Below are 13,261 nucleotides of genomic sequence, written 5' to 3'. Positions count from 1 at the left end.
ATACTTGTGTGTGTGTATGTATGTATGTATGTATATGTGTGTGTATGTATACAGGTATATTCCTGTGTGTGTATGTGAGTGTATATATGTATGTGTGTGTATATATAAGTATGTGGGTGTATATATGTTTCTTTGCATATACGTATATAGGTCTGTGTATGTTTATATGTGTATATGTATGTGCATGCAAATTTGTATTTATTCTATTTATGTATATGTGTATATGTTTATACTTATGTATGTGTATATATTTCTGTGTGTCTGAGTGAGCATGTGCATGTTGTTTATATGTCTATATATGTGTGTATGTATGCATCAATATGTGTATATATGTACATGTATGTATGTGTCTCTCTGTGTGCATGTGAATGTGTATAGTATGTATGTGTGTGTGCATTTATCACATATATGCATATGTATCTATCTGTGTGTTTGTGTGTGGATGTATATGTTGTAGAATATTATTTTAACTAGGCAAAGAAGTGTCACATTTGTTTACGTTGAGGAATATTACTTTAACTGTGGAAAGGTGTGTTACATTTGTTAACACAATGTATTTGTTTAATGATGAAAGGATATGTGCTTAATTATGGAAAGATATGTGACATTTGTCTCACTAGGCACCTGACTGGTCTAATAAGGAGCTGAATGGTCAATAATTAGGCAAAGAGAGTATATAAATAGGAGGAGAAAAGAATGAGAGAACAAGAAAAGAAGGAGGAGAGAAGAAGCCTGGGACAAAAAGCCAGGCAGCTGCCACTCAGCAGACATGAGCAGCAGTAAAAGTAAGGTATACAGAATGTAAGAAAAGCAAAAAGTCCCGAAGCAAAAGGCAGATAAAGAGAAATAGGTAAAATTAAGTTAAAGGAGGTCGCCAGAAATGGGCCTAAGCTAGACAGCGGATTTATAACTAAACAGAAGTCTCCGTGTCATGATTTGGAGCTGGTTGGTGGCCTACAAGAAAAGGTCTGCTACACGTCTGTGCTTCAGATCATCAGAAATTGATTAGCCCTCCTCATATGCTAATGCCCCTGTGGTCTGACAGGGACTTTGAAGTGCCTTGCTCTCGGAAGAGTTTCTGAGGCTGGGCAGATGGCATTGCACATGTGTTGAAGTACAGATCCTGGATTGGTCATGGCCTTGGGTGAGGGTTGTGATTTTTCAGGCAGAGGCATACCCTGGCTATGGCTAAAAGATAGAGAACAGCATCCTCTGTTTCCTAAATGCTGAATAATAAAAACCCTTATCGTGTTCTCTAGTCAAACACAAACAAGAGGGTCTCCAGTTCCTGCAGACTCTGAGAGCCTGTTGGCTGCTGGTTTGGATCTCTGCCAATGCAGCTAGAGTTGAGCTTTGAATTTAACATGGCTTCCTGCACCCTTTGTCCCCTCCTCAAGCTCTTCAGATGCTCACCCTGGAGCTTGAAAAGGTGAGACTTTCCTGAGGGATTCTTCCTGACACACAGAAGGAGACCTGCTCTCTCCAAAGGAGACATTCTAGTTTGGTCCGACTCCTCTGGATTCTGGCTGCCTGGTCCAGAGAGCTTTAGAAGCTACAGTGGTAAGGAGTACTTTATACATTGTAAACAAATGTTGATTTTTTTTATGTTTTATTAGAAGTAGTCACCTGGAAGTATATACAATATCAATAGTGTCACAGGAAAGTACGTATTAGCTCAAGCTTTAGCTTCATGCCTAATCCTGACTCGTTGGCATCTTTAGAAGCCCACAGTGGCCAGGAATTACAACAGCTATCATAAAAGAAATCTAAGATGTTCTTTCTGAATTAGGTCTTTATCATACCTCCTAGGGGTGACAGATTCCAATAGGGAAATGTGACTTAGGAATTGTTCCTGGGCTCTGAACACAGGCTGTGGTTCAAACAGTAGGCTCTGTGCGGAGTGAGACGGCATGAGATCAAAGGCTCTTCCTTCCTTCCTTCCTTCCTTCCTTCCTTCCTTCCTTCCTTCCTTCCTTCCTTCCTTCCTTCCTTCCTTCCTTCCACAGGAAAAGTGGCTCATACAGGACACCCAGGGGACACCTTCCAGTCCTCTTAGGACTAAGTTCTGGAAATAGCAGTGTGAAGTGGGGTGGTGCTTGTCTTTTTACCGTGGCTTCCAGAAGCAACTGCTTACCCAGGTAGGGGATTCCCGGAAGCACATTCAGGGGCACATGGATTGACACCCGAGCCAAGAGGAAGTAGGACACTAACTTCTCAATATGTAGCACATTCCCTTATTGTGCGGAGAGAGTAACCTGGAGCCTGATTAAATTAAATTACATACCTGGATAAAATTACCAAAGGACAAATTAATAGGAAAGTGAAGAGACTTCCAGGTGTGAGGAAAATCAGAATTACATGAGTTGCATCCTACAGAAGATGATGGGCGAGTCTGTGAAAGACAGACAATAAATAACACACATGCCTGTAGGATGAGTCTGTGAAAGACAGACACTAAATAGTACACATGCCTGTAGGTCTCAGGTACATCTCTGCTATGATATGATATTTACACAAATTTTATCACATAAAATCTCACCACATTCTCTCAGGTACTTCAAGTTATACACGCACATTCAGGATTATTTCTCATCTACTGCCTCTATACAGGACAGGGTCTTGTCCTGCCATAGTTTTCGATTTACAAATAAAATATTTTCTCTGTTCTGTTTGGGAGATTTTAATCAGAACATCCAGCCCTGAAGAGAGCATTGTTTCAAAATCAAAAGAGAAGAATAATCATGCTCTTCTTGCAAGCAAGATAAAGACACACACAGGTCAGGACTTTGTGTGTGTGTGTGTGTGCGTGTGTGTGTGTGTGTGTGTTCAAGAATAATCACACCAAAATGAGAGAGTCAACTGCTGGAGCAGTTACAGGAGAAAAAAGGGTAACTGACAAGATGGTTTCTGAAGACAAGGAAGAAAGAAGGAGAAGGGAGAGGGAGGGGCAGGCAGGGTTTTGGAGACTTTGTGAGTTCCTGGCTTGTGTATATAAAGCAAAGTGTGGTTACTTCCATTTTACAGGCAAAGAAAACCGTAGTTGGAGACAATTTAACTTGGCAATCCTCATGCAAATGGAAGGAGGCAGAATCTTTAGACTTCTACCTTGAGCCTACACCCGTTAGCATGTGCTGATAGTGACCCCAGCACTGTCTTTTCCGGTGATACCGGTCATGGCATACACACTACATCCAGAGTTTCCCAGGTGCAGAAAACAGAGGCGAGAAAGCCAGTCTGTATTGCCCACACGTCCACTGCCCACACATACATTCCTCAGTATCTACACGTGGAGCACCTACCAGCTCTCATTCATCCACCTTTTATACCAGCCGAGAGGCAGGGAATGGTCCTCCTCTTTCTGGGGAGGACTGGGGGGGGGGGGTCTAGAGAGGTCCAAGGCTGCATCTGAGCCCTGAGAGTCTACCAGATTCAGGCACTCTTCAAATGAACGCCAGCCTTCCCCACATGTCCTTGATTCAAGACCTCAAGAAATGGAGTCTCGTGCCTTTGGGGAGCTTCAGCATCTGATAGGTGAGAAACCAGTCTACATTAGTGATTATACTGCAAGGGACAGCTTTATTCCTTATTTTGTAACTGACTTCTCTGAAAATGGAGTAACCTGGGCCAAAGATAAAACTACCAAGGCGTGATCTTTATTCACTAATTAATGAGTCCATTTCCAACACTCTGTGGTTGTAGGAACTGGCTTCCCACACCACAACCACAACAGCCTGTCACGAATGTATAAACTTTGAATATGTGAGCTACAAACCTATTTTTGCACCTATGGAAGTGAGAGAAGAGCAGCCGAATGTCTTAACATCAGTGACTTCCCGAGGTGGGCGAGAATTAACACAGAAACCATGGAGGAAAGAGGCATCGTACATGTGAGTCTGTCTGCATTCCTTGCTACTCTGCCTGCATTGGCAAGTTTCCTGGATTCTGGGAATATCCAGCTTCCTCTGGTATCCACATGGTGTTTGTTTGAGAGACAGTCTCACTGTGTAGACTAGATTAGTCAGAACTGTGGTCCATCAGCCTCAGCCTCCTGAGTAACAGGGCCATAGGTGAGTCACATCAGTCATGACAGCCACAGGACTGTCTACAGAGTTGTAAGACCACGCACCCCACACACAATAAGAGTAAGTACCTTCAATCAATGTATAACTGAAGGGCCTTCTATCATGGGGATAGCAACCGACTTCCAACCACCCATGTCCTCTGGGTGTATTTTACAGGGTACATGTGCCATATTGGCTTCTAAACAAGTTCTTTCAGGAAAAGTCAACTTCATTTTATTGGAAAGGAAAAATATGAAAGAGACCAGAGGTTACTAAGAGCATTAGGGGATCATAGTGTTACCTGGGCGATTAAACTCTTCAAGAGGTTAATTCCCATACTCGGGACTCTCCAAATGGATCAGAAGCTACAGAAATTTGTGTATAATGAAGAACTCTAGTCTACATTAAAAAGCATTATCTTTTCAGGACTATTCATTATTAGTTATATTAGTTAATTATTAGTTATATTAGTTAATTATTACTTATATTAGTTAATATATAGATAATATAACTTAGTATTATTTATAACATTCCTCTAATGATCAATTAAAAAACAAATGGGTCTATTGAAATTCCTGTGATGTTACATGAAATAAAAACACCATGACTATAAGATAAACAATTCAAAGGTTGAGAACAAGAGAAGAGAAAGAAAGAAAAGGGAAAGAGGGAGGAAGAGGTAGAAAGAGAGATGGGAAGAGGGGAGAGAGAAAAAAGAAAGAGAGGAGAGAAAGATTCAGCTGGTGTTTGAATCTCTGTAGAGTTTTGAGGACAGTGTGCTCCAAGGCAATGAGGTGTGCCTGGGTCAGGCTGGTCTGACTCAGATGGCCCAGAGCCCGTGAATTCTCAACTCTGAGAGCTTCAGAAAGTCAGCAGTCCCTGGATCCCCAGTGGGGCCTGAAGTAGGTAATTCCCTCTACATTGTCCTCACTCTCCTCCAGGCCACACTGTCCTACCTGGGTCTCACCAAACTTCCCACTGTCCCTGCTGCCCTGCCCCCACCCTGACTCTGTAATCAACTTGTCAATGGGCTAATGGCTGTCTGTACACTCCAGAACAAGCATGGGATCCTTTCTACAACGATCTGTTGTTTTTCACTTTGACTTCCCATCATCTCTCCCTCTGCTCCTGCTCCACATTGATACCCCCCTCTACTGTCTGTTTCTTGGACAGAATCTCAGACCCAAGCCATCAAATGTCACCTCTTTAAATAGGGTTTCCTAATCAACCCATCTCCCACACCCATACACTCTTGCATCCCCGTGGTCCTTTCTTAGTGGCTTCTCCCTTTGACTATGGCATGGCTTATCATTGCTGCCCTCAGTCTGTTGGGGATCTGGGTAGTGCCTAGCCGCAGCCAGAGACCAGGCTGCATTCAGTTGCTCAGGACCGCTGTTTCCTTCATCAGACCTCAAGCTAAGCAAGTTCAAAGCACCAGCCTGTTACTTCACACTTAACTAAGTCTCTGAAGAGTCAGAGCATTAAGGATGTGCACGGTAAGGAAGCCTACTGACCCCAAACAACTTTACATCCCTTCTCTGCAGCACATCTCCATCCCTGCCCTGAGCCACACCCTCCCGAGGATGCCATGGGCTCCACCTAAGGAAATGCTGTCTTCTTTTCCTCCTTCTGGGTTGTAACAGGGCTAGCTATCTCTTAACAAAGCCCTTCCAGGGCTCCTGAGCTCCTTCTGGGGAGCAGAGAAACACACAAAACAACACTGGCATCACCAACCTGGACCAGTTCTCAGTCCATTAACAGGATTTTGGGGAAGGAATTATTATAATTATTTTTGTCAGCCTGTAGTCTTTATCTTTATGGGATAAAGAAGGTATTTGAACAGATTATCAGGGGGTTTTTCTGTAATAACGGCACTCTATTATGTGTGGGACTTGGAGTTCTGAAAAATACTTCGCTATAGAACACAAGATTTGATTCTAACAGTGTGCCTATAAGGTATCAGTACTATGCATGTTCTGTAATGCTTCAGGGGAAGGAAATAGAAGTTGAGGGTGATTAATTACACAGCATGATGAAAGGCTTTAGGCTACACAAGGCAGAACACTTCAATGCCCAGTGTTTGTTCCTTACAAAGCTCCTCACGGTGAACAAATAAATAAAGGAGGATTCCAAAGAGACTCCTGTATAAGATCTGAGAGCTGTGTATGTGCAGCACAGGTATGTGTGTGTTTGCATAGGGGCATGCAGGTGTATGTGTAAGGTGTGCAAATGTCTCTAGGCACGTGGATGCGTGTGCAGGAATATAGGCTTATAGTTGTATGTAGGTGTGTATATATATGTATATATATATGTGTGTGTGTCTAGGCATGTAGGTATGTGTGTGTGTGTGTGTGTGTGTGTGTGCAGGTGTGGTACATGTGAGCAAATCTTAGGGATAAAAGGAATATTTCAAAAGCATGCATATTATCATCCTCCATTCCATATCACACTGTCACACTTAAATCATGGTGCTATAAAACTCCATCAAGTTTTTGGGTCTTTACCCAATAAAGACCCTGGAAATGCAGAAGATCCACAGAGCTCTCTCGTATCTGTCTTCTCATCTGTTGCCTTATACTGTCTTTTAATCTCTCTCTTCCTCAGAAGTAATGCTCTTAGAGTTTCCTCTGTGACTGCTCCTGTCTTAATGAATTATGGCTGTGGATTTTGTAGTTTCGGGAGCAGTCATCTCAGGCTGTGAATCAAGTCGCACCTCTCAGCCTCAGCCCTCTCCCCAGGGTGAGAAATGAGGTGAGCAGCGTCCTCTCAGATGACATGCTTCACTCCGATTGCAGTGCCGCTGCTCCCCCGCCCCCATACATCTGTAGCTGAGGCTCTTGGGGCTCTGCCCCACGGTGTTCTTCTCTGATTACTGATAGCCATCTGAAGTCCAGGCAGACATGTGCAGGCACCTGCCTGTCCTTACCGGGTTAAGTGTTCTCTGTGAGCCCCTCTCTGCTCGCAGGCTCACAGCAGCGCTTGGATAAGGTTGCACTAGAAGCCTCTGCCTTCAGAATCAATCAGGCCAGGAAGAGCACCTGCCTGGGAAACCCACTGCTTAGACGCATTAAGGTTCTCGCTTGTGATGAAGGTTAGGGGAGTTTATTGAAAGTCAGTTTTAATGAGTGCGGCTTCTCTCTGTGCGCTTACCTCTAGAAAATGTTCCGCCTGCTGCTCTCGATCCAATTTCCTTGAAGTCGTGGTAATCAGACCTGTGTAGAAATGAGAATATTTGACTTTTAAATATCTGGGGCAGGTAGCTCATTGAATATGGCAAAAAGACCAGTTAAAGGGAAAGTAAAAATGTTGGAGAATGGTACCCTCCAGTTCCCAGGGAGGTTCAGATTGTTCTTAAAGGAAAATCAAACGTACTAAGAAATGGTGGGACATGACCTCAGGTCTATGTAACACAGAAGAAACACTGCTGCCTGGGAGAAATGCAAAAACTCTTAGGAAACATTGTTTTTCTAATATGAGGCAACCCAAAGATTCATTTACCTAGGGCTGGAGTCCTTTAGGAGCCACGCTAAAGGCTGTTAAGTTGTTAATACGCAGTTGACACTGATTAGATTCTGGCTATCAGATATCCCTTTTTTCTTATTTAATTTTATATGCTTGGAACTATACTTTCCAAGAAGGCGATTTCTGCAATAGCTACACTTGTACACATAATTGTCTCGAGTTCAGTAGCTCTCACAACAAACACCCCACTGTAATTTTTCTGTTTTATGTATTCAGATCTTTACACTAAGATACCCCAAGTGGAAGGACCTATATCTTCTTTCAATGTCTATAAAGACAGAAGAAATGAGAAGGCAGACCTTGGAGGCCTCTTGGCTCATTGCACAAATTTGTCTTTTGCACAGTTTATTGTTTTTATTGTGAAATGGAAATTAGGAACCTAAATTTATTTCCCACTTCTCCATTATAATATCTCTGAAGAAAACATGAGTTGGATTTTTTTTCATGGTGTGTGCTATTTAATGAGGAAAAAACAAAGAATAGTCATGTATGGAAAAGGTTTCTGGGGTCTACAGGGAAGTTCTTGACCTCAAGCTGCTGAGCTGTAGATGCATAGAGGGGAGGACATGGACTATAGAGAACAAGAGGCCATAAGAAATTAAATGATGCCTTAGTGACATCCAAAATAACATCTCAGAGTAACACAGCTCTCTACAAACTGGCGCATTCCCTGCACCCTGGCACGCCAGAGTGGATCCCAACCTATGCTTCATTCACCCTCACTAAGACCTCATTCACATGGTTCACCCTAGATATTCTCTCTCTCTCTCTCTCTCTCTCTCTCTCTCTCTCTCTCTCTCTCTCTCTCCTGCAGGTTGGCTATAATGATATAATTTTAATGGACTGCAAAGCAATGTTATGATTCATAAGCGACACGTGGGAAAGTTTACCAAATGAACTTACCTATCAATCACCTAAAGGTGAGAACATTTGAAACACACCTTAGCAAATTTGAAACATACAGCAAACACACCATTATGAACTTGTTGTACCCATAGGCTTTGCAGATTCCACTTGTGTTGACCAATCTGATATGCCACACGCCACCGGTACACTCTTCTGTCATCATTACAATTCTGTGCTCTCAGGTCTGTGATTTCCCAGTGCAATATGGACATGACCTGATGTGAGTGCCCTGCCGTGTGCTACCAACGCTCTTGCCCTTGTGACGTAGGGCTCCTGCAAACCCGCCCCCACAGTGTTTGGAGGTCAATAACTCCCTCTCCTCTTCACCGTCACAGTACCCGGATGTTTAACACCACAGATTTATCCCTCTCTAATTTCCTGTATCGGAATCCGGGAAAGAGGACTCGGCATCTGAGAGCAAGGCACCATCCACCTCGACTCTTCTTCCTACATCTCACTCTTTCCACAGACGTTCATCTTTCCGTCTGCTCAGTCACATCTAGAAGCTTCTATAACAGGGAAAGGCAGGAAAAGAAAAAAGCCCGGCTCCTGGGTTCGTATTGACTGAGGGGTCTGACTCCCACTCTTCAGTTCCGTACCATGCTGGCTGACAAGGTCGTATGTCATGAAGGCTCATTTCAAGCGAATAGCAGCTGTTTTCACACAGAGCGAGGGATGGAGGCCTTCTCCCGGCTTCCAGCCTCCTCAGAGGGAGTCCTATGTTAGAGGACGCAATGGGAATGGGGCATGCTTGCTACATGTGGGTATTGGAGGAAGAATTCTGCTTTCTATTGTACATCTGTAACTCTTTTACACACACACACATGCACGGGTGCGCACACACAGACACACGCTCACACTCACAAAGAAAGAGAGAGCAGGTGCCACTGACCTATGCTCCCCTGAGTTCTCTCATGTTACCCAGTACTCCTGCAACCTGGGATCAACCAGCATGGATGCCCAGGGCGACAGTCTGCTTTCTCTTCTGGGGATTGTGAGGGGACATCTTCAGACAATTTGCTTATTTTTTACAATGCTCACATGGGTCTCAGAGAGCAGCCCAGTGTCTCCCATCTGTGCCCTTCATAAGTGAGTTTATCAGCTCACAGAGAAGGGAACTTGAAACACTTTCCTCAAGCAGGGGACTGGAGGTGGGAAGCTAAGTAGTGACTGCTTCTAGAAGGAAGCCAGCCGGAAGTCCTCGCACAGCCCAGTACTCTGGGATTCCAGCCCCTGTGTGTTCTCAGATGTCAACGGAGTAAAAAGTAAAAATCACTAGAAAAGCAGATGAGGTTGGGTGGGGATAGTGAACGTCTACTGCTAAGGACATGAGTTCTTTGGAGAGCAGTGAGAGTCCTTCATGTTTTATTAAATGGTGTTTGTGTCGTTGGTGCTACGCTACGACACCTGAGGAACTGCATGCTTCATGCGGGCAGCTGTTATTTTGTGTAAGTTATGCATCAACAAAGTGGTCAAAAATCTGTGGAAAATCACAAACTGTCTTTCAGGCTTTAACAAGAGTTTATTTTGTGAAGTGAGGGATACATAATGAATGAATGAATGAGCTTAGCAATCAGGCTTAATTTGGCGTTTCAATGAATGAACAGAGTTCTCAGGTTTGTCTATAGGAATCGGGAACCAAGAAATAGTGAGCTTCTGGGGCAGGCAGTGCTAGAGCGTTAATTCATGATTATTTGTCCTGAAAAATATCTTGTTAAGAGTTCAGTTCTAAGAAAATTCAGAAAGGGTGAAGTTGACTTTCTACAGATGTAGGTGCTTAGGATGAAAAGCAACATATCAAATGCCTGGCTGTTGTCTATGGTCAGGAAGAACCTCAGAGAGTCACCACTCCGGGTCTGGAGGGACTCGTCAGAAAAACCAACTCCATTTCCACGGTTGTGTTGCACACAAATGCACTGGGCCTTAAAATGAAGCAAAGGATCAAACAGAGCAAGGCTTCCTTTTAACTGCTCTGACTCGGCCATGTGGAAAGAAATCCCGTTCTGCAACCAATGTAAGAGAGAGGTGTGGACACCGTGCACGGAGCTGTAGACATGTGGGACACCTATACTTGGAGACTTAAATGTTGAAACGGAGTTTCCAAAACAAACCAGAGACCCACTTTGGAGTGTGGTTGGACTGTAAAAACAACCACATAATTTCATATGGCTCCTTATGCAAATTTCTAATTAGGAGGAAGGAAAAGGTGCCAGTATAGATGAATGACATTTAGTAAGGTGATAAATGACTGGAACAGGGCAATTGCTTTAAAAATAGTTGGCTTTCATTTTGTCATTGAGAGGGCAGGAGACTCGAACATGCTCTCCCTGAAAAGCAGACTGAAACAATGTCACTGCCTCTTTCAAAGGACTGAAGATACTCCGAGTAGCTGTGGCCAGAACAACAACACACATAAGAATGTCTTTTTCCATCTCTCTCCCTGTGGCTGTCTGGGTCACAGCTGGGTAAGTAAGAACAGGACATTCACATTTGCTTTAAGTGCAGGTCTTGGCTGGTTCAGCGTAATTCTCCCAGAGGGCAAAATGCTGGGCTTGCTACTAACACATCTAATGGGAATTAGTGTTGCCTAATTTCCTATGTCCAAGCCCAGCACTCTGAACTCTTCCCCATCCTCACAGATGGCCCAGTGCAACCTTCCTAGATTCCCCTTCTACACAGAGCTGCAGGAAACTTATCTCTGGATCGTCCTTGAGAGCACAGCCCACGAAGCCAGAGCCTTGAGGTCGTCCCCCAGTACAAGCGCCCAGGTCAAGCGCTTGTCTCATTTGCTGGATGCACAAACGCTGCACTGAGGACATCCAGAGCTTTTCTCTGCTTGTTGAAGTTTTCTCTAATAGCAAAGGGACAAGGAATGGCTATAAATTGTCTGGCACTCTTGATGCTCAATAAAGAAACTGTGCAATGTTGATAGAGGCAATTGTCCTGAGGAGGGGAGAGGGCGAAGTGATCAGTCTTCAGAATACCCAGAGGTGTTGCTTTATTCAATGTGGTCTCAATGCACAGGGATGGGAGCACCTGAATAGCCCCTAAATTCCTTTAAACTTAAAACTATTGATAATTCTTTTCCTCACTCTCTTCCTCCTAACCCCGCTCTTCCCCCACTTCCTCTCTCCTTAATATTAAAAGCAGGGTTTCAGCCCTTGCCTAGAGCAGTTATATTTGATCTTGTGCCCATGGCTTCTCAGACCTTTCCACATTTCTCCACATCCTGATTTCTATCTAATTTATTGAGAAATGTGGGGGGCTAATAATATAGTAATAGCTAATACATACCATATATCAGGCACTGTTCTAAAAAGTCCACGTACATGGCCTTGCAGGATCCCACAATAAACCAGCTACCATACAACCCAAGTATGTCTGCTTGTATGTACACTTGTGTGCACATATGTGTGGGCCAGATACTGATACTGAAAATTTTTCCTCTTTTACACTCCACCTTGTTTTTGAGACAAGACCTCCCTATAAACATGGAGCTTACCCACTGGCTAGACTGTCTGACCTGGGAACTCCAGGCTCCATCTGTCTCTCTCTCCAGCACTGGGGTCGCAGGTACGTGCTACATCCCATCTTTCTATGTGAATGCTTAAAATCCAAGCTCAGGTCCTCTACTGGACCGGAGCAGGTGTTCTCCGTACTGAGACATTTCCTCAGGCACAGTTCTACTTTTTAGGCAGACCTAATAGTTGTTTTCACTTCAAGTTTATTTTTCTCCTCTTCTGAAATTCCAGGAAATTACACTAAACTCTCAGGATGGTTAGTCTTCACTGTCAACTTGGCTGGATTTAGAATCAGCTAGGAGACACATTTCTGGATATGACTTGAGGGTGTTTCTAGAGGGGCTTGAGAAGGGAAATTTCTGGATCTGGAAGAACTACTACATGGGATGGGCTTCTTGACTGAGGAAAGGGAAGAGGAGACCATTTCTTGACCATAAGTACAATATGACCATCTGCCTCACATTGCTGTTGCCATGCCTTCCCCACCGTGATGGACTGTGTCCCCTTAGGCTATGAGCCCCTCTGAGCCTTTCCTTACATTGCTCTTGGCAGACATTTTACCACAGCAGTGAAGAAATAACTCATACAGAAAATTGCTACCACGAAGTGAGTTGTTACTGTGATGATCTGACTATGGGGTTCATAGGAATTTGAACCAGTCTGTAGAAGAAATATAGAAGAGTTTGGACTTATGGGCTAGAGATGCACAAGACTGTTGTAAGCAGAACTTAATGGACCATTTTGGGGGGAGTATGAGAACTCGGAAAGCAGATAGTCAGGCCGTGAACACTGTCTCATATAGCAGTAGAAGGGACATTGGAGAATTAGACTGGAAAGCATTCATGTTACATTCTCACAAAGAATGTTGAAAACACACTGCTCATGTTATGCAATTTTAAGCACAAACAAATGAAAATACACTTACATGCCTGCAGAAAAAATTTCAAGACAATGTAACATGCAGGCTGTGTCATGTGACAACAGATCACAACTATGTAATTCATAGTTAACTCTGAAGTCAGATGGAAAGATTTGAGAAATAGACAGTGTGTTTAGGAAAAGGGCATGAGTGAATTTAAAGAAGCAGGCAAGGCAGTTTGGAGAAAGTTATTATTATTACGAAGATTGGTGTCATTAAAGAAAAAAAATCTATGCTATTACTGGGACAATAGGAAAGGTGCCCTGAGGACTAGATCCCAATCAACAAAGGCTCCAACCTGTAGAAATGGTAATTTGTTAGAAAGGGGAGTG

The 13,261-nt window shown here is 43.6% G+C and overlaps 1 protein-coding gene across 3 annotated transcripts in view; it reads right to left on the bottom strand.

Annotated features, from left to right (window-relative positions):
* The window catches only part of Fat3 (FAT atypical cadherin 3), a 459,541-nt gene that overhangs the window by 160,861 nt on the left and 285,419 nt on the right, over window positions 1–13,261 (bottom strand). For all 3 annotated transcript variants that reach the window (XM_085689898.2, XM_087905857.1, XM_085689900.2), the window contains exon 3: window positions 7,212–7,273. In XM_085689898.2, coding sequence (XP_085546024.2) covers window positions 7,212–7,273 — 62 coding nt within the window. The remainder of the gene's footprint in view (window positions 1–7,211; window positions 7,274–13,261) is intronic.

Source organism: Myodes glareolus, chromosome 4 (assembly GCF_982192425.1).
Source record: "Myodes glareolus chromosome 4, mMyoGla1.1, whole genome shotgun sequence".
Classification (NCBI taxonomy): domain Eukaryota; kingdom Metazoa; phylum Chordata; class Mammalia; order Rodentia; family Cricetidae; genus Myodes; species Myodes glareolus.
This window is presented reverse-complemented; position numbering and strand designations above follow the sequence as displayed.